The 27,024-nt window shown below is 45.7% G+C and overlaps 1 protein-coding gene across 1 annotated transcript; it reads right to left on the bottom strand.

Moving 5' to 3' along the window:
- Positions 1–25,504, bottom strand: smpd3 (sphingomyelin phosphodiesterase 3). Its single transcript, XM_070907920.1, has 9 exons — positions 25,203–25,504; positions 22,616–22,867; positions 21,542–22,496; positions 9,144–9,219; positions 5,739–5,900; positions 5,122–5,211; positions 2,913–2,976; positions 1,891–2,059; positions 1–102 (listed from the first exon to the last, which is right to left on the bottom strand). The coding sequence occupies exons 1-9, from the start codon at positions 25,502–25,504 to the stop codon at positions 1–3; spliced, it is 2,172 nt and encodes a 723-aa protein (XP_070764021.1).
- Between the last annotated feature and the right edge of the window lie 1,520 nt (positions 25,505–27,024).

Here is a 27,024-nt window from a genome sequence, read left to right as displayed (position 1 = left end):
CTAAGGCTCCTCTTCCCCGGTGGAAACAGCCAATCGCATGGCCACAGACAGGTGGTCGGTGAGGCCGGCCAGCTGGGTGACGAAGCTGAACTCCTCGATTTCCTGCAGGAGGAGGAAGAGGAGGAGGAGAGAGCTGCCATCAAATCAGTATGAACTCATCACATTCTGTTATAAATTTAAAGCGGCATCTATTGATTTTTTTTTTGGTTGGCCGCTTGAAAGCATCTCCCACATGGCCATATAAAGTTGTTATAGCCAACTTTCTGTCACCTATTGTCTAATCCTGCGGACACAGAGCGACATTAGCATGTATTTGGAGTTTTGAGATGAATATCGGACTCTTCAGCTAGCTGCTAACTTGTCTGCTGTTTGGTGCTGGGCAGGTAGTGTACGCTGGGTTTTTTCCCCCCTGGAAACTGGGAACGGTTTATGATAGCAGGGTCTGAGGCTACAGTTGTAATAATATAAAATATGTCTACATAGGACAAATTCTAATTGTTGACAAATACTGTACATTAATAAACACTTAAAAATGCCCTTACAGCTGTTTACAACACCATCATATATATATATATACACACACACACATTAATTGTTATTGTATATATGTTTTACTTTCACTTCAATATTGTAAAAGTATAGATTTTATTTTTTGTATCTTTATTTGTACATACTTCTCATTTCTAAATGTATGCTACTTTTCAGCTCTTGAATAGGATCATAGTGTTTTATAAACCATTATATGTTGTGGGAGGGTGGGATGGGGGGGGGGGGGGGGGGGGGGCAGTTCCGCATGGACCTGGCTTTGGAAGGAAGCATGAGGTGAGGAAGCAAAACAGCGGCATATTTGATCAGTATCACGTGGCTGATGATGTTGCAGTAACTACATTCTGGCACACGGTGGCATCAGGTGGCCGTGGTTTGGGACGACACAGGGCGAGTCAGGCAGAGAGAGGGAAGGAGAGAGAGAGAGAGAGAGAGAGGGACGTTCTATGTAAATGATGTGATTTGGTTTTCCAATCCTCTCCAATCCCTCACACAGACAGACAGACAGACATGGCAGCGTTGCCCTCCTTCCTTTCCGTTTGCGCTGTTCTCCTCTCTCTCGCTCTCTTTTGTGTCTTTAAAATCTCTTTTCTCCTTTAAACGAGTCAAACATTCGCCTGTGGAAACACCGACTGAGCGTCTTGTTGCTAGGAAGTGGATCAGGAACAGGTCACTTCCCCGCTGAAGTGAAAGTGGCACACAGGTCGGCGGAGGTCTTGCACTAAGCTTCCCTGAATGGAAGCGCAATAAGTTCACCCCGTTTGCGGACGTCTAAGGGGTTTGATGGAGCAAAGATTGCAGAACTCAGATGGTTCTAAAACGCTTTAAATATTTAACTTAAGCTGTGTTTCTACCACAAGAACTTTCCCCAAGGGACTGGGAACCTTTGGAGGAACTCAGTGCCAGTCTAAATTGAGTACCCAGGACATTAGGGGGCTAGTACTTTCCAAAAGTACAGGAACTTTGGGGGGCGGGGCTCGCGGCGCTGAACATTTCTGATCAGTCAAGTACTTGCCACCATTTTTTTTAAAAACCTGCAGCCGCAAACCATTAGTAGTGGTTGTTGAACATTCTGGGGAAACAGGCGGATTTGCTTTCTCGCCGAGAGTTACATGAGATGGGAAAACAATTAGCTTAGCTTAGCTTAGAAAGACTGGTCACAGGGGGGAGATGGAGCTCACTCATTAATACGTTATATATCTTGTTTGCTGAATCCGTACTAAATCTGAAAGACGTAACTGTTTGTAAAACCATAAAGGGGTTCATAGATTTACATTTTCGGTCTTCATTTCAGACAACTGAAGACGGGACAATGTTTCGATTTCCTTATGCTGTAATCCATACCAGTTTCCAGTCCTGCTGCAGACCCTCGTCGCTGTAGAGGATGTAGTCGATCCTGCGTCCGTTGCCCTTCAGTGGGATCTTCCTCCCCTTCTGACTGCTGGCGGGACACTGGCTTTTACTGGGAGGAAACACCAGGTACTCCTTCCTCCCCTCCTCGTTCTCCATCACTCTGGCGGACACACACACAGTGGCGGGGGGCAAGGCTCAGTAGACGGTAAAATCACAAATCAATCAAGTGCAGTGCTTAGGTCAAAGGTCAGCTTTTGACTGGGACTTAGAATGTGATGACAGGTGATGCAGTTAATACCTATGAAAGTCTAAACCTGCTACTGTGTTTCCAGTCAGACAGCTGCTACTGACTGTACTACTGCCTGCTGTTCCATTCAGGTGCACTGTTACATTCTAGTGGCTTCCACCAACATCTTTCACAAAGCAGAGGAAGGCACTGAGTCAGTATGATCCCCACACAGTCAGATCTGGCAGAATGCAACGACAAACATGCGGTGGAACAGAAAAAAGACGATACAATTAAGTGGGGTCCGTTGAGTTAAGTTGGGTTTTAAGGAATGAATGTGGGACCCGCGAAGCGTGCGCTCCTGACTGTTCCGTCTTTGTAAGGACCAGCCTTGATTTTAGACCTCGAATGGAGACATTTTTGCAAAGTGAGGACGTTTTAGTCGTCAAACAGCCTTTCACGGGCCTTGGGTTTAGATCCAGGTTTGGGTTTAGATCCAGGTTTGCGTAAAGGTTAAGGCTGAGCCAGACCTGTGGCAAGGGCAATCCTCACAAGCACAGCGGGAGAAATGTGTGCGCATACGTGTGCTCACATTGCGGTGCCAAATAGTTAGTCAAACAGCTGCATTACGGGGACTATGGGGTTAAAACCTTTGATTAAGACGAGTTCCAGCATGTGGTGTGATGCGGTAAAGGTTCGAGTGAGTCTCCCGGGAATTAACGCGAGTCAATGAACTGTCATCCTAAGTTTGTGTGTGTGTGTGTGTGTGTGTGTGCGCGTGACTTACTTTTGTAAACTTTCAGGTGAACTGACCTCGTCGTCATAAAGGCCACTGGGATCCAGTAAAGTACCTGTTGGGTGACACATGGAAATCACAGTGCAGGCAGACTCACACATTTCCAACCATCCCAACATTTTTGAAAAGACTCCGAAACGGAAACTATCCAAAGGGGCACATTTTCTGTCCTTCACCTTCACTTTCCTCGCCTTCCTACTTCCTGCTACCCATTGCCTGCTTTCGCTACTGAACGGAAACCTCTCAGATGAGACGGGGGGGGGGGGGTCATGCTTTGAGCGACTGTCAGGACCAAGATTCAGATAGACGAACTGACCCTTCATCTCCACCCCACGTTTTTTTTTCCATTCGCAGCAGCATACCTGCAAATATGGCGACCATTATTTTCGGCAGCCTGTTTATTGATCTGGCGTATGCTTTACAATCCGCCCCCTCGGTGCGGCGAGCGGCCTCTCCCTCCCCGAGTGACGCTGCTCTAAAAATACAGCTTGGGGTTCTTTCAGCGCGGCAGTGTGGGCGCCAGCAGACATTGCTCCGAGAGCATATATCTCCACCTTTATGGTCCTCAGACCACAATCCACTGTCATCAACCAGTGAAATATAACAGCCAGAGAGAGAGAGAGATGGGCACTCAGAGATCCTTTTGACAATGAGGATGCGAGGCCGTGGGCTGGATAATGTGTTTAAAACGCCCCGTATGAAGAGAGTCTGAAGTTACTCCAGTCAATTCGCAAGGAGTGGTAGCTCTTAGGAAAACTAGGCGTCTGATGCACAGCCGGCACTTTTCACAAGTCTAAGAGCAGGTTTTAGATCAGCGAAACAAAGATGGTGAGGTGTTAGGCAGGCAGCCACACAGACTGGCTGCTGCCTGTCTGCTTTGCTAGTTTCAGCTCGTTTGGGAAAGTGTAGATATACACGAGATTCCCTCTTTTAGGTGGTTAACACGACCTCAGCTTCTCTGTCCTCATAAATCCCGGAGTCAACGGCAAGCTGTAGTGTATGTGTGGGGAAGAAAATAAATGTTCTTTCACACCAATTTCGACCGCAACTCCTAAAATACATGGGGAGCCACAGTCACCGTACTCGTTGGGTTTGTTGGTTTGCGGGTTGACGTGTTTAATCTGCCATCAAACATGAACTCAAACGCATCGGGGGGGGGGGGATCCGTGTCAGTTGGGAGCAGAGAAGACGGATTTCGCTGGAACCTTTTAATTTTCACAGCTTCAATCAAACACTGTGTGAGTTTGCTTCCATGTTGCCGCTTTTTAACTACCAAGTGGTCCCAGGCCGGGTGCAATTCCCACGTGACTTGAACGCAGCACAAGTCCTGCAGCCCGTCTGTCTTACTGGGGCGGCTGGGTGGGCTGGCACCAGAAGGTTCCTGGAGCTCTCAGAGTTCGGCGCATTTCAGGGAATCTATCGACACGCCGCCAGTGCAACATCTGACAATAGCTGGCAGTCTGGCTCTCTGCCTGCCTGTGTTTTTGGGCTCGATATTGTATTCATTTAGGTCTAATCTTCTTTGGATACGCTTTACGAAATGGGATAATCTTTCTTCCCTTTCTTTCATTGATTCGTTGAACCATTCTTCTTTTTTTTGAAGAATGGTCCCCCCCCCCCCCCCCCCCCATATTCCTCTCCTGGCTAATAGGGAGAGGCGCAGATCCGTTCCCCTGGATCGCCGAGCGAAATGCTCCTCTCCAAATAAATAAGCCCTTCTCCGAACGAGCCCTTTCACTCTGCCCTGCCCACACTGTCCCCGAAATACCGCTGGCCTAAATAATGCTTCACATCCAGACCAAAACCCTCCAGTCTTTGCGTCACTAATGCCCATGTATCAGCACGCTGCACTGGGTGTATTTTAATTCACACAGTGGGTGCATCCTGATTCAACCAGACAGAGCCAGATTAGAGTCTGCTCTGCTGCGCTCTGCTGTGCACGGTATGGATCACCAGATTTCACCAGAGCTGCTGGGGTTTATGTGAGACTAGCACCTGCCTTTCAGGATGAAATGTGACGGAGTAGTTTGTGGCGTTGATGTGTATATATTTCTCTGAGAATGCATGCATGTATTGGATGTTTCATGTGCGTGAAGAACTACAGCATGGATGATGTCCGACTGTGTTCCTGGAGGACCAAGTGGCGGATGTGCGGATTTGGTGTGTGTGTGTGTGTGTGTGTGTGTGTGCGTGTTATTACCGAGAGCCCATGGTTTGTCCTCCCCTGGCCCCAGGCGACACGGGTCCTTGTATTGAGTAAAAAGTGCATGCTGCTGCTCCAGCTTGTCCTCTGGAAAAAGACACGAGAGAGCGTGCAACTTAACACACACGGTCACAGTTTTGGTCTAAACAGCACAAAAGATGTAACACATTCCTGACTCTTCTTTTCAAGACGTTACATGAGTTCTTAAGTAATCGCTGCCTGATAAGTAAGTAAGCATTAATGATCAGGACAGCGCGGTTTCCATGGGAACGCAGCCGTCGAGGCTTTCGTCACAAAATACTAAATACAATAAGTAAAGTACGTTTTTTTTCTCTGAATATTGATATTTTTAACATGTATTTTTCATTTAATTATGTAGAGCAGATGCAGATATACAAAAAGGAAATACATATAACTAAGTGTATTTTATTTCACGTTATTTCTTTGTTTGATTTGTCTTTATTCAGGCATTTTAAATCTTCCATACGCACACAGCGAGTTGCGGAGGAAGGGATACTGGGAGATGAAATCCCCATCACGCTAGTGTGTGTGTGTGTGTGTGTGTGTGTGTGTGTGTGTGTGTGTGTGCTGTTCGGACTGACACAACTGCGTACCTGAGGAGCAGTTATCAAAGTTGAGGTCTCCCAGGATGACATCAAAGGCCACCAGGTCATCCAGCGCCTTCTCCCCCGCGGGTGGCTGGGACGAGGATTGGCGGAACTCAGCCCCCCACTGGAGCAACAGGTCCAGCTGCTCACAGCGCACGGGCGCATCACCTGGTAGACAGCGCAGCGGGTGTGTTTGAGGGAGGAAGCGAAGGGAGCAAACGGATACAAAACGTTTGCCATAAAGTCACCAAAGCAACGTCTGTATCAGTGCTATGAGCGAGAAATGTGTGGAATTAGCATACAACATATTATGATGCGAATACCACACTTTAGGGTACGATGACACCTTGTTCAGCATGTGTTTTTTGTACTTTCTCTTGTGTATCTGTTGTTGACTTTTATGTATTTTAAAGGCCCATCTAGGGGCGGCCATGGCAAATTAGCTCAGGCTATAAAAGCTGTGGCGTGTGGCATTGATTTATGCTACATTCTTGCCCCTGTACAAATAAATAAATACATAAACACAATATGGTATGAGGCAATATAGAATAGTCTATTACACAACACAACGGGACACAATGTGACGCAACAGAGCACGGGAAAAAAGAAATCCAGCAAAACGATGCAGTCTGATCTGCAAAACAGGTTACGACATACAGCACCCCTTATGCTTGGAGCCGCTCCCACGCATTTAAAGCTGCGCTAGTCAATATTTCCGCATGCTAACGTCGCTCTGTGTCTGCGAGACGCGTGAAAGGCAACTGTTTGCTATCACAGTAGCCAGAGCGACGTCGCAAGGTAATAATATGTCCACATTGTCTTTACATTTTGTTGCCCCCAAGTGGCCCAAAAAAAAAAAAAAAAAAATATATATATATATATATATATATATATATATATATATAGCTTTACTATGCATTACAGTGACATCACTTATACGAATGGAGGTTTGTATGTATTCTTGGTGGACTGTTACATGTTCAAACTACAAACCGCGCAAAACTGTCCCCGGTTTTACTGACCGTTTCCGTCTCCTCCGTTACACTTATGAACTCAGTCCTTCAGTGCGTTTATTACGTTACTGACATTAAGTCCCTTTTGGTGCTGTTTTGCCTCGGCAGCCGCGTTCTTCTGTCCGCTCTTCCGCCAGCAGATTTGATACATCGGAGTTCGAGAGAGAAGGGAGGAGGTGAGCAGAGGGAGGCGGTGGGTGAGAGCGTGTGCGAGAGAAATAACAGCCGAATAGTGGAGAGTGTGAGAAACAAAGAGGTGTCAAGATATTGGTGGGTGAGTAGGTGGCTTTGGCTTTGATTACTCTCAGCCCCAGCTCAAGTGCATGTGAAATGCAACGTGTTGTGTTTTATTTGCGTGTGTCTGGATCACTTAGAGATAGAAGAAGCTGGGGCTTTGCGGGGGTGTGTTTGCTGTACATTTGCCTGTGTGTGTGTGTGTGTGTGTGTGTGTGTGTGTGCGCACGCTAGATTGTCTCAGCTCTCTGTGTGTGAAAACTCACGTGTGAGGAGAACTTGCCTGGGAAACTTGGATGATGTCTATTTAGAACTGAACGGTATAATAATCGGTACACGTGCCTCGCTCCAAAGGCCCCTCCAGATCCAGGTGGGCAACGCTGCCCCTCTTTTGTCCGACTTTGGAAGACGCTCCCTGTGGGTCCCGGCGCTCTCGGCGCTAGAAAACGTGTTCAGTGTTGCACCCTTCGCATTTCCGGGTTTACTACGGGGAGGTCATGGGCGACGTTTCACTTCAACGCGCGACGGCCAACTTGCAAATGGGGTTTCGTGCTGGTAGTAAATATTTGAATACCACCTCCCATCGTGTTTAATCCTCAGCAGACTGTCTCGCTTTAGGGAGGAGGTGCTCTGAATCGCTGCCTACATCTTCCCTTGTTCTTTCAGCAGCTCAAATGGGTCTGGTGTTGGGCCCATCGACGACCGCTCTCCGAGTTGTAAAAACAAGCAGCCAGTCAGAATGGAGACAAATCTCACTTTAAACTAAATATGGACAGGTGTACAACAACAACAACAGATATGTCGCCCCTTCTCCGGATTGGTCGGGACCAAGCAGAACAAACTAACCTCCACCGCCCCAAAAACAGAAATCGACTGACGCCACGAGGCTGGATAATGGCGTGGCATGAGATGGCAAAGCCGCCGAAGAACACGGCTTCGTAGGCTGCATTTTTCAAAGAGGGCAGCCCCTTCTCAAAATGGGACACAGATGGTCCTTTGATCAAAACGGAAAGACTTGTTGAAATCGCTGCTCAGACGCCATTAATGGGACGCGAAAACCCGTCAATCAAGATTTTCTCGAATCAAGCTTCCTCACACACTTACACTTCCATACACTACTTACTGTGTGGGAGCATGGGGGAATGGATGCAAATCCAATTTTTATACTTCAGAAGGGAGCCTTGAGACTTGTAAACAAAAGCACTTACAAGGAACCTGCGGACCCGATCAAACCTAAACAACTTGGGACAAATAGGTAGGCGCCATGCGCTGTAGCTTCAGCCTGCGGCTCTTTGGTCCTTAGAAAGTGCTGTATTGTGTCGCTCTCTGCTCTACAGTTTAAGGAGTAATCGCTACTTATTCACGTCGCGATAATAGATCGCGATTACTGTAACTGACATAACCCCCGTTGACAGTCAGCGTAGTATTGAGTTGGGTGCATGTTCTGCGCATGTGGTCAGTCACCCGGCATCATGACCCGTGCACTCATGCAGGAAAGATTACTCATGTACAACTCCTTCCTCTCAGAAAAGAATCAGGTCTCTGTGCTCCTCCCCCCGTTTGCGCTGTCTTACCCCCCCCCCCCCCCCCCCCCCAAAGGCTTTATGTTTGATGTATCTTTAGAAACAGCCCTGGCACTGCTATTTTTAGCCCTGTGAGAAGCGTAGGAGGAGCCCAGAATAGCAGGCAAAGGGGGGAGCCGTGTCTCTGGTAAAAAATGAGGGAGGCATCGACCGGAGGCTTTAAATAGGGCTGTGACGCCTTAAAAAGCTTGAGCCAGTCTCCATGGGAACAGCAGGAGGAGGCACGCAGGGGTTTTGATGTGCCCATTTATCTAGCTATCTGGACATACAACCACACACATATACAGGGCTGTGTGTGTGTGGCGGCGAAGGGGGGGGGGGGGGTTGTCGCTATCTGGCTAGAGGAAGAGAGACAATCACAAAGACACACTCACACAAAGATGTTCTCCACTCTTTGTACAAGACAGGCTTGAAAAGTGAAAGGCAACGTCATGGAAATCATATGAATACATTTATGTGTGCATGTGCCTTCCCTTGTGTGTGTGTGTGTGTGTGTGTGTATGTGTGTGTGTGTGTGTGTGTGTGTGTGTTTGACAGAGAGAGAGAGAGAGTTTGGACGGCTGTAGAACATGCCACTGTACCTTCTATGGCGTGGAGGTGCGTACACGTGAGGTATCCCACGACCCTTTGCTCCTGACCGGAGGTGCCCACGTGGACCTGCGGGAGAGCGGAGACAAACATGTAGCGACGTCACGGCGACATTCAAAGCCCACTCGGAGCGCGCCGCCAATCAGATCGGGCAAGGCGTAATGACGATAATCATGAAATAGTTTGCTTGTGATTACGAGATGTGGGTCTTGTAATTGAGATTGTCCATAATTATGACAAACGGAAGATCTCCAATTTGCCTCCGTCAAGCAAGTACAATATCATAACAGAGGACTCACAGAAAAGAACCACATCAGATATCAGATGAGAGGGACACGAGAATGTGGAGAAAACAACAACAACAACAACAACAAAAAGGATTTCTAAATTACACATACACGTGACTAAAAACTGAAACTGGATTGCACATTTCGGGATGTAGCCTGTGAAAAATAAATGGTTATACATGTGAAATGAAGTCCAAACGAAGTCTCTAACGCTGGATATATTGTTCATGTGGCGCCTTGTACGTGATGAAAATGTATGCCTCATTTTAAAAAATGAATTTGCACGCGCTCCTCTCCCTCCGCGCTGGTTGCGGGCGGAACGTTAGCGTTGGCATTTTGCTGCAGTTGACCGATGTCGCAAAAAAAAAAAAAAAAAAAAAAAAAAAAAAGGCAAGAAGCATCGAGCCCCGTTTGTCTCTGCTGATCAGCATCCGACATCCAGACACGGCATCTGCCGCTTGTGTTCCGCCTCAGACGTACAGCAGCACTTAGAGCAAACATTTGTGGTATGAATTATAAATATACATTATGAAACAATTGTCAGATGCACTCAGTGCCCATTGCTGTGGCTTTTCGGCACTTTACTTTAGATCGCCTGCCAATCAAACAGTATCCAGTTTGGTCTCTCTCATTGTCTATCACTGCAAAGGCTAACTACCCAGTTGTTCCCCCGCAGATGAAATATAACACACATCACTTGGAGGGATGTTGTTGGCTTTGGCCCAGGCTGAAATATGAGGTTGACGTTTATGGATCCGAGCTTAAAGTCTCCGCAAGTATTAGATGGATTGCCGTGAAATTCGGTACAGAAAGTCGTTGCCCCCTCGGGGTGAATTGCAATATTTATAATTAATGCTCATTGTTAAACGCTTGCATTGCTGCGCCTTGAACCGTGAACGCGGGAAACATTACGCCTGCTTAGCATCAGTATGTTAGCATTAGTCATTGTGAGCACGTTAGCAGGTCGAGGTTAGCATTTAGCTCAGCAAAGCTGCTAGCGCGGCTGGTTATGACTCATGGTCTTGTTGTACAACACAGGATTTTAGACAGTAGAGCCAAGAACCAGCCGACACTGTGATTAGAACAAAAAAAAAAAAATAAGGTAAACATGTTCTGAATTCTGGTATGTGTTATCGTACCAAAAGCAAAAAAAAGAAAAGAAAAGAAAGCAGTTTCCTACATGAAAATGGTGTTGATTATCATTTAAAGGGAAAAATGTTAGATTTTCCCTCCCTGACATTTGCAGTCTTGACATTTTACGCTGCATTATGTATGGTCTGCCATGGTCCCAGGGGCATGGAAGATTTTTCTATCAGCGGGGGGGGGGGACGGACGGACGGACGGGGGGGGGTCAGCTATTGATCATGGTAAACACAAGGCAAAATGGAGGCTTCAAATAACAGTCCAGTGAAAGACTTAAAGATGATGTATTTGCATTGGAGTGAGAAAACCCAACTAAGTGAAGTGAAGAGAGAAGAGAGTGTTAATTCTTTCTAGGTGTGTTCAAGTACGACACAGTAGTAGTAGGCTTTTTTTTATTCTTTCTACATGTCCTCATACACGTTACACATTTTTCAGTACTCCTTCCAGAACTCAATTCCTCCATCCCCCGAGCAGCAGCAAGCGCGCGAGCAAAGCTGCGATAAATTGAACATCACTCGAGATTTAATCAGACACCTTTAGCATCAGTGTTGAGAAGTGCTTCAGCGACACAGAAACAAGACACGGAGCGAAGCTGAGGCCGGCTGGCAGCTCTGAAGTGCCGGTGGGTGGATGCAGACTGATGAGGAGGAGGGGGAGGAGGAGGAGGAATAAAGGGTTGCAAAGAAAGGGAGATGGTAATTGTGGGGTGGTTAGTTTGAAGTGGGAAGGTGTCTGGGTGGAGTCGATCTGTAACCGGACAGAATACACCCTGTCAGACCCTGGACAGGAGTATCCTCATATAGCCCCATCGTCACAATCAAATCATAATCTAAGCAACAAGACTGTTGCCAGTTGCAGCACAATGGTAATTTAACATGCTGTTTATCCATTGAATGGAAGCTTTTTACATTTGCTGCTCTAAAAGCTTGTGGTCTGGCGAGGTTTTTGCCAGGAATAATCCTCAGGAAAATGGGACTTTCACCTTTCTGTTTGTTTTATCTTTTTATTGTTTTTTTTTTTTTGGGATTTAACAGAAGAACAGCTGGCCTTTTTGCGTAAGGATTGCATTGTTCTCCCTGTGCCTGCATGGGCGTTCCAGTGTGGTTAACCCCCCAAAGAGCAATAAAGTCGCGGTCCCTAAAAATGAGCTGAAGGATGCTACGCAAAAAGCTCCGTGCAGCTCCGTGTGGTGATGATTCTCTGTGGGTTCGTCACTACAGGCGACACCTTTCCCAACACGCGCAGTGAATAGATCCATTGGTACTACAAAAACAACAACTGAAGCTGCAATAAAATGTAGAAAAAGAAAAAAAAAAAACAGAACTTAAAATATGAACACTCTTCTCTAAACCACTGCGATTTCTGATTTCTTTCGCAGTGACTTGTGCTTGTTGCGTGACGCTCCCGTTCAGTCGAATGAATGCGCATAATTTAAGGGGAGCGGATCGATTCATGCCTGCCACGATGAAGAAAGAACTCAGCATTTATCTCTCCGATGAATTAGCACGGCATTAAAGCACCCCACAGAGGAGAGGACTTTTATTTAGACAAATGGAAACTGATTGCCAGTAATGGGATGGCTGTTTTGGCTTGGTATCCGGGCGGAGCTCCCAGTGGAAAAAAAAAAATCCTAAAGGCCATAATAAAGCATTAGCCTAATTAGCTTGACTCTAATACCCGACACAAAAGCTTGTGTTGTGGACTTGAAGTACAGTAAATACACCTTACAGCAACGGGCCGCACCTTTCCCTCAGAAGATCCGAGGCACTAATTCAATTACTCTTAATGGAATGAGTGTTTCGTGAGAATGGGCTGGTTGGGAGAGCAGAGAAAAAAACAAAACAAAAAACTCATCCAATTTTGTTAAACGCAGAAATCAGATGGTGCATTAACTTTTCTAATAGTGTGATGTGATTTCGAAGATGCGAGTCAATGAAGATTTGTGAGGCCGTGTTGGTTGACACCCGAAACCTGGGGTGTAAAACTTTATAACGTTTCCATATTTCCATACATAATGACTATGACACGTTGGTGAATGCACTACCAGTATTGTTAGCTACAGCCAGGAGATGCTTAGCTTAGCTTAGCGTAAAAGACTGGGAACAGGGGGAAACGGCTAACCTGGCTCTGCTCAAAGCTCGACTAAGCCAACTAACACGTCATATCTTGTTTTTACAATTTGTCTCTTGTGTGGCTTAAACAAGTGAGATTTAGAGGTGCTGGTAGACTGATCCAGGCTAGCTAGTCTTAATGCTAACCTAAGCTAACCAGCCCTAAATGTTGGCAGGAGAGTCTTTCTCACTCAGTCCGCTTTAAATAGCAGAAAAAGTAGCATTAAAGCCCATATTTGTTTCTATTACATGACTTTTATTCCTTCATTGCTTTTTATTTCTCACCAAAGGGGAGCATCAAAGTTTCATCTAATCATCTTGTCTTTCCACCCCCCCCATCCCCCCCACCCCCATCACTCCGACTCTGTCCTCATTCTTTCTGTTGCTCCTTCTCTCCCTCTGCCTCCCCGTCTGCTCTTCTCTCTATCTGCATACCGTGCCTTGTATTAATATTTCAGGGGGGTTATCTATGCTTCAATAGGTGTGTGTGCACCCTGAAACTGACAAGAGGCCTGAGGGGATTCTTGTGTGAGTGTGTGCATGCATACAAGACAGAGTGGACTTTTCAATGTGTTTATATTGTCCGTGGTCTATGCAGAGGATGCCGTTCGGATGATGTCAGAACGCAGGATATGGGGGGCTAAAACTTCCCAAGACTCCCTCCCATTACAGGCCACTGAGACAGAACCGAGTGGAACTGAAATGAGCTATGAGAGGCGATTTCACACTGGAAGCCAACCAAACCGAGCGGAGTTAGAAAAGCCTAATTATGAAACCTCCGAGGCTGCTGTAACTAATTACCTCAACTCCGCCATCAGACGCGGAGTGAGCCGAGATTTCACCTCGCATTACTCGCATGAGTGTGATCGCTTAACTTGAGAACCGAGCAGCAACACTGTCATGATGACAGACAGGCGGCAGAAAGCAGCAGGGTGACAGATGAGCTGTGGTTTTGTTGGTCAGTCTTTGCAGATGAACCGAACCACAGTCGTTCTTATATTTCAGTCTTTTCAATGTAAGCTCGGCAGCAGTGTTATCTTTAGGGAATGTAGTGTAGAAGTAATGTAAGGGCGTTTTTTTTTGCTGCTGTAAATCCTATGCTGTGCTAAAGATTTACTGGTGTTCTGGGTAGAATCCTGCCTGCAGCTGAACTTCACTGTGTCAGACAATTTGTTGATTAACTTGAAGAATGTTCAAGTCCAATCAACATCCCAAATGTCTCTCCAAGTTGCATCCATTTCACTCTGTTCCCGTTCATTACACACTGTATACGACAGGACTGCTAAGTCTTTTGGGCCAGTTCAAATCCTCTCAAAGCTCAAGCCAAATCCTGGATCAGTTGATACAAGTCAAATCTCGAGTCAACTGAGACAAGTCCGGGTCAAGTCTCAAGTCAAGCGAGAAAAGTCAAGAGTCACGAGTCAATTGAGACAAGTTCAGGCCAAGTCCTGGATCAGTTGATACAAGTCAAATCTCGAGTCAATTGAGACAAGTCCAAGTCTTGAGTCAAAAGGAAGTTCAAGTGGAATCTCAAGTCAATCAAAACAAGTCCAATTCAGATGGCTCGAGTCAATCAAGACGAGTCTAAGTCCTTGAGGACAAGTCCAAGTTAAGTCTTAAGTCGTCAGGTCTTACAAGTTGCAAGCCTTTCAGGCCTCTGAATGCTGAACATTAAAATGACTTGGCATTCAGACACTTTCCTTTAAATCTTCTGTTAATAACGTTGAAGGTTTGTCAGTAGTTTGTTAATTGCAAGTCTGCCGATTCCAGTGAGCAGTCAAGTCCAATTCAAGTCTCAGGTCCTCATTTTCATCACTTAAGTCAGACTCAAGTCGAGTCTCAAGTCCGTAGCTCTGGGATGTCACGTAGTTATTATTAGAGAAGTGAGCAGGAATAACTTGGAAATCCACCACAAAAGAACGGCGTGAACGCAACCACAGATGAGCCATGCATCTGCTGCACCACTGCACCACTGTGCTGCCCCCATTGATTTCCATTTTATCCAATCTAGATTTGAGTGTGTCCCTGTTTTGAAGCCTAATCCGTAGTAATGCATTCAAACTGTACACACACACACACACACACACACACACACACACACACACACACACACATGACTCTTCAACCATGCACTTAGTAGTTTGAAATAATTATAAGAGGGGATAAATGTTGAGACTGAAAAGCTTTAATTACGGAGCCAGCGCTGGCTGTCTCTTTAGGGAAACATTTTTTTAATTAATATTCTATCTCTGCCTCTCTCTCTCTCTCTCTCTCTCCCCCTCTCTCTCCCCCTCTCTGGTGCGTCACTTCTCGACAAGAGACAACGTTGCTGACCTGCTGCTGCTCTCCAGGTAAATACATCCATGGGGAAATTATGAGAATGCCCGTGTTTGTGCCCCAAGTTAGATTTGAGACTGGATTGGTACAAGAAGAACAGCATATGAATGTGCTTAGAATTGAAATAAACCAGTGTGGGAATAGCAGAGGATGGCTGGAGGTAGACTTTTGACATCGTGGGCTTAGTTGGTATTAAATTCAGTTCATTGTAGTAATAAACATAAATCATGTGCTCGGTAGTAAGTAGCCCAAACTGAAATAAAGTAACGCAGATAAAACTCATCATAAAAACGTCATACGTGATACAGTGCCGGAGAAATGAGAACATTCTCAGAACAAACCTGCGGCCAGAGAAAAAAGTCAATATTGGTTTGATCATTGCAAACCCCCGAACAATGTTCATCAATGTAAGGAAAATGCATGTAAAATGTCCACTTCCTGGGTATCTTCCCATGGTAACTTACATATGATTAAGGTTGTGGAAAGGTTAAGGTTAAGGTATGGGCATGGTTAGATGACTTAAGCGCTTGGTTAAGGTCAGGGAAAGGTCGCGGTTACAGTTAACGAAAACATTAATTGCACATCTGCGATGGGAAACAAACTAACTACGGCCTCATGATGGAAAGTCAGGCGTGCCACTTGCCCGTCCACCACCCTGACCAACGTGCCCTTAGCTTTCGCCTTGCTACATGAAGGCACACTACTTTCTGCTTTGGCACCTAATGTTGGAATTTGAAATATAATTAAAGGTTGATCCTTGGGGTCACATCATCCCGCCCCCCCACCTATCTATGTTGAAAAAAATGAAACGTTTCATTCAGTTATGGGACACTGAGTCAGTACATTGTTTGGTTCCAATGCAGTTTTAGGTCATTTAAAAGTCTTAATTGTCCATTTTTCAGTCACATGAGCCTTTAAACTGATATTAGTTCATCCAAGTTTTTACATTTGGCGTCTTGGCAAGAGCTACAAAATTTGCGTGCAGGTTCGAGACTCTCTCTTTGTCAGATTGGAGAAGCTGTGCGTACCACATGGCCCTGCTCTATGAATCCCAGCCTTTGTGAAAGCGTGCACATGTCCATGAGCCTTGCCTCCAGTTAGCCATACGGTTTAGATGAAGCACAGTTTCACTTGATGTCTGTGCCAAAAAATAAACAAAAATGTTGCAATGTTGATCCGTGTGTGTAGCTCTTTTTATGATTACAGTGTGTTTGAAATAAATGGAAGAACTGAGTAGTTCACCTATGGAAGCCTCATCAACGGAAAATCCATGGAAGATGGGTGTTGCTGTTCCGCCCACAATGTTTTGACCGATGTGATGTCTGCAAAAGCACCACAGCAATGAGTGCTTAGTATCAAGCCACACAAAATTGACAAAAGGACGAATTTGAAGGGGCTACCGCTTCGACGACGACTTCTGACTGAGCGTCCCTGTTTGTGTTTGATATGACAGAACAAACACAGCGTCAGCGTGAACATCAGGTACATCAAATGAACTGCATCTAATGAGAGGCATCCCAGCTGGCCGGCGGAGCCAGCCGGAGCGTCGGGTAGCGATGAGCGAGAATGGCCAAAGGTCCGCGGAGGGGACGCGACAAGATGCCGCCCTTGGAAGGCTGCCAAGAGGGGCGAGGGATGAACAGCAGGCACATGAAAGCCTGCACATGAAAGCCTGGCCAGGAAGGGGGGGGGGGGGCATGGGTTATAAGGAAGGGCTAGCAAAGGCCGATGCTGAACGAGCATACAGTACTAAGAAATCAACAGCGTGGCTCTAAAAGATCGGTCAATATTGATGGTTGAGAGCGCGGCACACGAAAAAATGGCTCTTAACAGCGTCTCAAATGTCCATTTGAACTCTGGCACATTGACTAACTTGCCTGGGTATTTGATAGCGACACAATAAACTGAATTTATGGAACTGCCGTCATTATCAATGGCTTGCCAACCTTAAGTAACTCTTACGCCAATCTTTCGTTATTACATTGTCTGATTCTCAAATAATTCCACCGACAATAGCTATATCAACATATGGCATGGCCCGGTTTAAAAAAAAACAAATCCAAAAAACAAGCAAGCAAACAATTCTTTACTGGCAAATGACGCACCAATGAATCGAAACCAAAATGCAACATTTTAGCGATGCTAGCCTCAGCCTATCATTTTGTTGCAGCTCACTGGGAATAAACATCCAGAGAGCATGAAGACCAGCTGAGGAAGATTTTACAGCAAAAGGGGGTGTAAGAAGTATACAGATCCTTTACTTAAAGTACAAATACCACCAATACCGCTGTGAAAATACTCCACTACAAGCAAAAGTCCCACATTTAGGCTAAAGTCACATAAAGTATCAAAAGTGAAAGCACTGATTATGCAGAAAAATGGTTGAGAACACTTATTTCTTCAGTTTATCAGAACAATATATATTCCAAATCACCAGATTTGGAGTTTTTCACTGGACAGGAGGGGTGTGAAAAATTGTAATCTGAAATGCAACTAGTAGCTAAAGCTGTAGTGGTGCAGGAAAAAGTGCCTCTGAGATGTAATGGAGTAGCCTATGAAGTTGTAAGTACAGCACTTGCAGTAAATGCACTTAGTTGCAGGCATGTCAGTCATGCTGGATTGGGAGCCATGTGGGTCTAGCTGCAGTCTAAATACCTGTGTCCTGGCAGTAAGGGAGAATCAGTTTGTTTAACATTGTTTGGTTTCCCTCTCTGTCAGTTAGGGGAGTATAAGCAGCTTGCATTGAGACATGCGCCTGCCAGCTGGCTGGCAGCCAGCTCGTCAGGGGGACCTGGAGTGACCTCATATACGAGGAGGCAGTGAAACGGGGATGCGAGGCCGGCTTGTAAACTGCAGTGACAGTCAGCAGGCAGCAGGGCTAACAGGATGAGACTGTCAGCATGTACGCTGTGATGGAGTGTGTCTTTATTAGATCTGGTTTGTGTAAGGGCATGTACGGACACAAACAACCAGCAGGCCCGCACGCGTACACACACACACACACACATGCAGGTGCCCGTCGTCAGCATCAGGTCACGTAAAGCGGATCCGTCCCAGCGGGAACTGGATCGGATCCAGACTCACATCCTGACAGTCACAGTACGCCACTGATTAATGAACTCAAGAGACTGTCAACGCTCATCACAGGGACACACACACACACACACACACACACACAAACAACGGGACGTACACACCCAACCGCTGCTCGCTTCATCACTGACTCACTACGCGTTGTCTTTACATCGTGCACTACCGCTTCTTCTCTCCAAGCAGAACACAGAGTAAAAAAGGACTCCAGCGGCAAGAAGCATGAATCAAACTCGGACAAGAAAAACTAGACAGGAAGCCACTGTAGAACTCCCATCCCTCTGCTTGTAGCCCACATCAGTTCACTGGTAGCCATGTCATGAACCCATCCTGCTCCCTCGGCTTGTATAACCAGAGTGAAAGTACCTTCCGCATTAAGACTACATGTCTTGTCATATCTACATCGGAAGTGTCTTCCTGCTGAAAGTGCCTAATGGACTGCTTGACTTAGACGTCAGAGGACCCTTCTGACTGCATTAAGAAACATGACAGGATGTCCCTCAGTTACCATCGGGAGCAACTGGAGCAACTCTTAAGCCTCCACAAGTAATAACTTTGTGTGCAATGTTTTTCAGTGTCTCCATGCATAACAAACATACATATAAGATAATGCGCAACAACATATTAAGGAAAGCAAAATGTCCCACTGCTCTTACTACAGAGCTGACCTGGGTGCAGACCTGGATGATTCCTGAACCACTGACAAAAACTTGCCACACAAAAGGCACGCGACTGAGCAAATAAATCAATCACAGTAGCTCAAAATGACCGCGAATGAACCTGTCGTAAGGTAATAAATGAATATGATACTGAATATCAAATAAATGAAGAGACTAAAGTGGTTGATGTCAGGTTGGTGGGAGGTGGGATACATCAGTGACGTCATTTCTAAAATGTCGTTGTGTCCAGACTGAAATACCTCAACAACCATTAAATTTGGTATGAACGTTCATGGTCCTCGGAGGATGAATCTGACTGGCTTTGCCATCACCAAGTACAAACTGCAAGCTGTCCATCCCATCAGCCTCAGCTGTGCGCTTTGTGCTAATGAGCCAACACTAGCAATGCTAACCTGCTAAGCTAAGATGCCTGCCCAGCGTTCCAACATTCCTGCTGCCATATAGTAATAACTGTTGAAATGGATTCAGATGGGAGCGTAACGTTGTTTTCCAGCCCCTCAAATATGTGGATGATATGAGGGGTAAACCTTTGGGGTTTGGACCATGGGTCGGACAAACCAAGGCGATTTGAAGGCATCACCTCGGGCTCTGGGGAGTTGTGATGGACATTTTTCATCATTTTTGGACATTTTATCAGTTGAACTATTAATCAAGAGAAAAATATCAAGAGATTCAGATTAGTTGCGGCTCTAAACAGAATCACAGTGTACTCACTGCCGTTCTCTCAGGTGGGAGAGTCTGGGAAGGGCCAGTTAATGGATATGAATGCTTGAAAGTTATTTTGGTAGCTGTGTTCACGTCTGAATAGATTTAAACAGCTGAGAGAACACACATTCACGGTAAACAGACATTTTAGCTGCAAATGATACCATGAGTGCCGTGTTTTCAATACGACACACAGCACATGTGGAATTATGGTAATTTCTTAACAAACTCGCAATGCTGAAGACCTTGAAAACACACGGCGACGTGTATTATTATTTTGCTTTTTCCACACAGCAGCGGGAGATGTGGAAAGGTTGTGAGTGTTCTGTAATTACTGCGGTGCGTGCACTCACCACAATGACAGATGCGTAACGTGTGAATGGATGTGGGTGTAAGTAAGTGCATTTACCAAGAACTGTATGCAATCTGCGGATTCTCCATCGCTGCAACATTGTGGCAACAGTGCGTTGAGTGGATTTATTGACACGAGGGCATCAAATGGGTTATGAAACAGAGCAAATACTGTAGATACTGGGGTATCAAAGTTTTTGTAGCAGGAAGAAAATGTTTTGCAGTGTGGCGCCTTTGCCACACTACGGAGATCTGCTGTAATTAATGCGGACAGCTGGCAGGTCACTTTAACTCTGACTCTCTGTCCCGCTTTCACACTCTCGCTCACACTCACACTCTCTTTCACAAATGTATAACAAGTTAATTTAGTATAAAAAGACTTAATGGGCAGATTCAATTACCGCCTTGCCAAAGTTACAGATAGCAGCATCAGAGATGACAAGATTAGCTTTCGGCTGAAACGGCACCAAGCAGCGATCAGAGCAGAGACACATCTGCTGCAGGAGAAGCATAAAATTAGGCCCACAGTGACATTTAGTTCTAATTCAGCTCAGTTTGAATGAAATGAGATGGGGGGGGGGGGCAAGGATCTTCTTCCTGTTACACCTGCAGTATGAATAGAAAGGCAGACCCTGAATACAAAAATGATTCCAGGATAACGGTAAGGAGTGAAAGTCGTCTCGCTCTTTTGACTCAAAAATCACTGCTGTGCAGTCTGGTCAAAGTCTCCAAAAAGAATAGCCCGGTCTAAAAATAGACACGTGAAACGTTACAACGTGACAACTTATATTGTTGAAACGTGAATGAGGAAACGGCGCGTGGAGAGCGGATACATTGTGGAATATGGCTCATTTACATGATTTGATTAAGTTCCGCTTCATGCTTGAGACTTGGCACGAAGGTGGATGATATTATGATAAGGCTGAGGATACGGTGATGAGTATGCGTACACTAAGAAGGATTGTAAGATGCATGGGGCTGTAAAGAAGGAAGGATGAGTCATTGATCAGCTGGAGGGGCACGGACGTTATACAATAAACACCAGGGGTTAAAATGGGATCTGTTATGTGGGGGTGCGAAGCGTGAAGCAGGATGTAGTCTATATAAATACCCTCACTGGGTCTGTCTGGTACCACAAGCACAAACACACACTCACTTCACGAGATGGAACAATAAGGGCTTCATGTCCAGCTCCGTGCCACGCGCAATAGCGCATAGCACTCCAGATGCGCCACAGTGGCACCAAAGGACAACAAAGGAATACGTGAATATTTTGGGAAATGTGTTCCTTCACTTTCCATTTCATGTCTGTCCGTTCACTATGAGAACGAATCCAGGAGACGTTTAGCTTAGCCTAGCTTAGCATAAAGACTGGTAGCAGGAGGAAACAGCAAGCCTGGCTCTTTCTAAAGGTAAACAAATCTGCCTACTAGCATTATTAACACGTTTTTATATATATATATATATATATATGTGACTTATATATATACAGTGACTTCCTGGAGTTCGTCACTGTCAGGTTGCCTCATCAAGTTTTAACCATCCTCTTGTTGTGATATCAATATTCTCATACAATTTCCTAAAATGTCGAACTATTCCTTCAAATAAGACTAGAATTTGCAGTGTGCATCAATACAGTTCAAACAAGCAAAAGAGTAGGTAAAGAAGGTAAAGTAAAATTTCTGACCTTGGCAAACAGCGCCCCCTTAGCTGCCAGTGCGTCCTCTCCTTTCCCGTTGGGGTAACACATGTACCGTGCATCCAGAATTGGGTAGCGGCTGGCCAGCATCAGCCCACTGTTCAGGAATTTGAACCTTGAGCAGCAGCCTTTCCAGCCGTACCGCCCAACATCACTCAGCACGTAGGGGAAGTAGCGATGCAACTGCCGCCGCAGTCTAGTCGTTGCTCCGTGGTCAAACACTTCCTGTAGAGCCAGGAAATCCAAATTGGCAGGGAAAAAGGCAGAGATCTCGTGGTCGAACGTCTCATCTCCGTGGCGGCGTTTTCGGCCAGGGCGCTTAAAGATTGACGTGCGGGGGACGTGAGAGAGAGTGTTGTTGGAGGATATCCCTACGCCGCCGTCACTTCCATGGTAACGAGCGAGGGATTCCCTGGAGGCAGTCATGCTGCCCGAGTCTCCTGCCTGCTCCCCAGGCCGATGGTTTCCTGTTTCGGCCTCCTCTTCCTGGGGGTCCGGCTCTGGGGCACTGATGCTGATTTGAACCCCTGAGGTGTGAAGTGGGCAGTCTGGGTAAGGTTTTGGCTGGGTCCCTTCCCCATGCATGGGGCAGTCATGATGGCCTTGACCACTCTGAGCCCCTGTGGAATGCATGGGGCAGTCTGGAGCCTCCCCTGAGGTGTGAACGGGACAGTCTGAGTTGCTGTTAGTCCCTGTAGGGTGGAGGGGGCAGTCTCCTGTCTTGTCTGCTCCGTCTGGGTGAAGGGGGCACTCAGAGGAGGCCTGGTCTCCTGCAGAGGGGTGAACGGGGCAATCAGTGGCACCTGAGGGGTGAATTGGGCACTCTGTGAGGGGTTCGATTTCAGTTTCGGCTGGGCCGTTGGTGGTGTGTGTTTGGTCTGGACGCTGGTCCAGAGAGGAGGTGCGGCGGAAACCTGTGGCAAGGCTGCTGAAGGATGCCGCACTGATGAACAGAACAGAAAGAAAGAAAGAAGGAAAGATAGAAGTATTCAAAATGTATTCCTTTGATTGATATTTACGTCAAGAATAAATGCTTGTAGCCCAAGAGAAAGCTCTCCTCACCTGATGGAAGTGTTGGTAGGTGAGTCAATGTAGATTTTAATCTGAGGCCGACTTGCACCGTTGCGGATCCTCCTCCCCAGGTCCCGGGCTCTCCTGTGGGTGTCTGACAGGTTGTTGAACCTGGCCAGGGAGTCTGGCAGCAGGCATACGTTGGCACTACAGAAACAGAAGCTTTTGCCCTGTGGCCTCCATTCCCCGATCCCAACACCCCCTGGCCCGGCCTGGCCCTGCTCGGCTTGATGTTTGTCTGGTCTGCACAAGGTAAGCAACAAAACACAATATCACAATAAGTTAAATAGAAGCTCAGGGGCACCCTAATACACCTCCATAATGCTTTAAAAGAAAAGTCTGATATTTTAGGAAATACGCTTATTCACGTGAGGTTTACATGAGAACATCGATAGATCATGTTTGTATGCTAAATATGAAGATAAAGCCAGCAGCCGATTAGCTTAGCTTAGCATAATGAGCAGGAAGCAGGAAGAAAAAGCTAGCCTGGCTCTGTCCCAAGGTAAAGAAATTCGTCATCTCTAAAGCCTGTTTATTAACATGTTATATTTCATTTCTTTAATCTTAAAAGAGTGTTAAGACAACCAATGTGTTGTTTTACATGTAGTCATGTACTGAATCTGGGCCACTGACTTCCTGGAGTCTCAGCCGGTTGCCTGGCAACCTCATAAAATAGTTCCCAGAGAAATCATTTCAGGGCAAGGCCAGTCGCTTCCAGTCTTCTTTATGTTAAGCTAAGCTAATCGGCTGCTGGCTCTAGCTCCGTTCTTAGCGTAATCCCCAAAATGTCGAACTATGTCAACATATTTGTCTGAACTCATGACATGGACAGTATTACTGTACTGCATAAGCTGCGTCTCCTAAAGCACTGGGGTGATAAAGTAGTTTCAAGGTTTCTCCTCATTAATATACAGGTTTACACAGCAAGGTGCGGTAAAACCTGATCAGATCAGCTGCCCTGTGGCGAAAAGCCGTGGTGAGTTTTATTAAGTTTATGTCACCTTGAGTTTCTGCCTTTAGAGGGGACATGCAGACTTGGCCAACATGCACCAGCATGATTTAAACTGGTCACGGAAACCACCACTAGATATCAACTCAATCTCAAAGGCCTCAAAACAGTTCACTGACAACAGCGAAACTTTTCTCTTTATATACAAGTCTCGATAAGCCCCCGACTGTCCCCCCATCTCCTTGATCTACAGTATCCTGTATGTGACACAAACATGAGAGTGTGGTATCCTGCCTTATTAGTTCAAATTTGAATAACAGACTGGAAAGTGAGTTTTGACAGCCGGATATTTCAGCACCTGGAGTTCAATCCCCAACACGCTGTGCTGATATGTCCTGGTTATGTTTGGTGCGGAAAAATACGAATCTAGATAGTTACGCGGGATAATCTCTGCACCAATTGATTTTACATTGTGTGCCACCAGGAAATCTGCTGAGCTACTGGAAGACAGTGCTGCTATTCCACAGCAAACAGAGCCAAATCCAGTATTTCAGAGTTTGCGGTTTTAGTGGGTAGCCACTTGAGAGCTGGATGAGCCTGGCAGCTGGAAAGCCAGACCAATGAGCAAACTATTTGCAGTAGATTGAAATCTTGAAATCTGCAAACCTTGTGAACAACAGGCACCTCAGACATAGAACGAAGGTTTCTTTTGCTAATATTCTTAATGTTACCCAACATATAAACACATGAGTTAATTCTAAACATAGTAAACAGACATTGGTTTGAATTATTTCAACCTTGTTTCTGAGAATCCTTTTCATAAAAACATGAAACTTGGTACAGTTGTGCAGTTTGGAGCCATCCCAAAAAACGCCTCATGGCGGCCATTTTACTCTCTGCCATCGCCGAATGATGTATTTTGCATCGTATCTCCTGAACCAAACGTGATAACACAGAAAAGGTGACGTCTACCCTGATGTTTAGATGGTCAGGGATTACAGTGATACCATATACAGCATCATAAACTGTTCAGGTTAATAGATAATGGTGAATTCAGGGACGTTGTGAGAAGGAATTCAGAGTATCTGAGAACCTTGGCTCGACTTTATAATATCATGTCGGTTGCATGCATGTTGTGTAGAGTTAAAAAGCTGAAAAAGCTTTAAAGCTTAATCCTTTTGTTCATTATACAGCGACTGTAACGGGTAGAACAATATTCAACATGACCGTGGCAGCTTAGCTTAAAAAGAATGTGTCAAACAAAGAATTCAGAAACACATTTGTTTGATTGTTGTCATAAGCTCAACAAAAGTTGAAGTTTAGGATTGGCGATGTTTTTTTGTTTTTTTTACCAAAAAGTACAGTTGGGAGTCGTAGTTGATTTCATGTTATGTTTTGAGTTTTTGTGTGCACTTTTACTGTTTTTATCAAAGAACCAGATATCTTCTAATACAGTTAGAGTTAGAGAGTTTCCCCGTGTCCCGGGACTCTCCTATGGTGTGAATTTAGAGAAAATTAGCACTCGCAACACCACAGGCAAGAGATCAAATATCTAATTTGGTTGAAAACAAGTAGTACAAACCCCCCCCCCAAAAAAAACCGTGCCATTCTACCAAGGTCCACACTAACCTGCGGTAGGTGTACAGGTAGGGCTGGCGGATGGCCTGCAGGGGAGCCCAGATGATGAAGCCCAGCAGGGCGAAGGGCAGGGAGGCGAGGAGGAGGAGCAGGTACAGGGGCGCAGAGATCAGGACACACAGCGTGAGGAAGGAGCAGGGGTCCTGGGAGCGTTGGCGCTTCTCCAGCGAGGTGGCCACGCAGGAGGCCAGGAGCCGGTCCAGGAGCCAGTAGCAGGGGAACACCAGGCTCCACGACAAGCCATCCAGGAAGTGCAGACAGGCACTGGAGTAAGGGGTGGTGTGGAGGACCATCTCTTTCCTTCTTTCTCTCTCTTTCTTCCTCTCTGTCGCTTTCTCCTCACCTCACACGCTCTGTCCACACCCACTCTTTAAACAAGCTAACGCTGCTCTGCTCCAGAGATTACATCAACAGAAATAAATAAAAAAGAAATCAGACTCGAATGTAGACCCTCCCCCCTCCTTGAAGAGAGGCACACTACATGGTTTGGGTGATTTTTATCTTAACGGGCAAGCTTGTCTCTGTCTCACTACCCCTCCCTCAGCAATTACACCCTCTACAGGAGTAGTCATGGAGCGCTGTCTGGAGGTAGGGGGTTTCCATGATGAGAGCTTTTCCGCTGATGATGGATCTATGATTGCGACGACGCCAACAACCTCGGGAGGGGGCGGCCATTAAGCATCACCATTTCCTCTGGATCTGGAGAAAGTGAGTAAATTGAGAGGAATAGAGCAAGGAAATGGGGGGGGGGAGAAAAAAGAGGCAGGCGATCAGTGATTGACTTGCTCTGATGTTAGCATGCTGGGAGCAAAATGAACCTTGTAAATTTGATATAATAAATATATGTTCCCACTGCTACAGCTTCGCCTTGTGGTCCGGATAAGAGAATTCTGTTACAGTGTGTTTTGTTTTTTTTCATATTTTTGAAGACATCCAGGTTTTCAACGCTGCAGAAAAACTACAGATTGGTATGGTCAGCTTTTTGTGGCTAACGTACAAGTACAAATAGGCTAATTTCGAAAACCCTCTGCGCTTAGGTTCCCTTACATTTTCAGACATTTCTTGACACATTATGTAAAAACGGACCCCTGATATTCATGTCAGCTTTCAGCTGCTGTTAAAAACACGAATGTAGCCATCTTTGTTATTCAGTGGAATTCGTGCGGTACACTAAAAAAAACGTGCTACCAGGGCTGGCAAACACAACTAGCTACACAACAATTAGGCTAACACAAAAGTGTCGCCTACCTGGCCAGAAGGTGTCATTTAACTGAATGTCTTAATACGAAGTGTGTGCTATGGGTGTAGTGAATAGATAAATGTGAATAAACAGCTTATAGATAAATGTATGTAAGCTACAATGTTAATACTGAAGTTCTGCTAACTAGCTAATAAAAGCTATTGCAACACAGTAACAACAGAAATGATTCTCCCACCACATTTGAATAATTCAGGTCCCTTTTCAATAGGATATGGGCAGCGGCAATTAATCCTTGAAGTACAGGTAACAAATGGCCACAAAAAGGTTGACGATGTGACGCTACTAGATCTTATTTTCTTCCTGGCCACAGATGACTTAACCAGAAATTACAGTCCTTGAATGCTTTTCAACAGACTATAATGCCAACACAGGCCAGAGTGGGAAGAGAATCAATTCCACCAGCATGAATAAATAATGAATAGATGAATTCAGTCATGTCAACAGCCGGGGGTTTAGGAAGGCACGAAGAGAGCTTTGACCTCAGCGTAACCTCATATACCCTGCAGGGATCGGCGCAACACACACACCACATCCTCAAGCTTTTAAGTTAAC

Source organism: Enoplosus armatus, chromosome 6 (genome assembly GCF_043641665.1).
Source record: "Enoplosus armatus isolate fEnoArm2 chromosome 6, fEnoArm2.hap1, whole genome shotgun sequence".
NCBI lineage: Eukaryota > Metazoa > Chordata > Actinopteri > Centrarchiformes > Enoplosidae > Enoplosus > Enoplosus armatus.
Note: the sequence above shows the minus strand (reverse complement) of the source record. Positions and strands in the feature narration are given on the sequence as shown.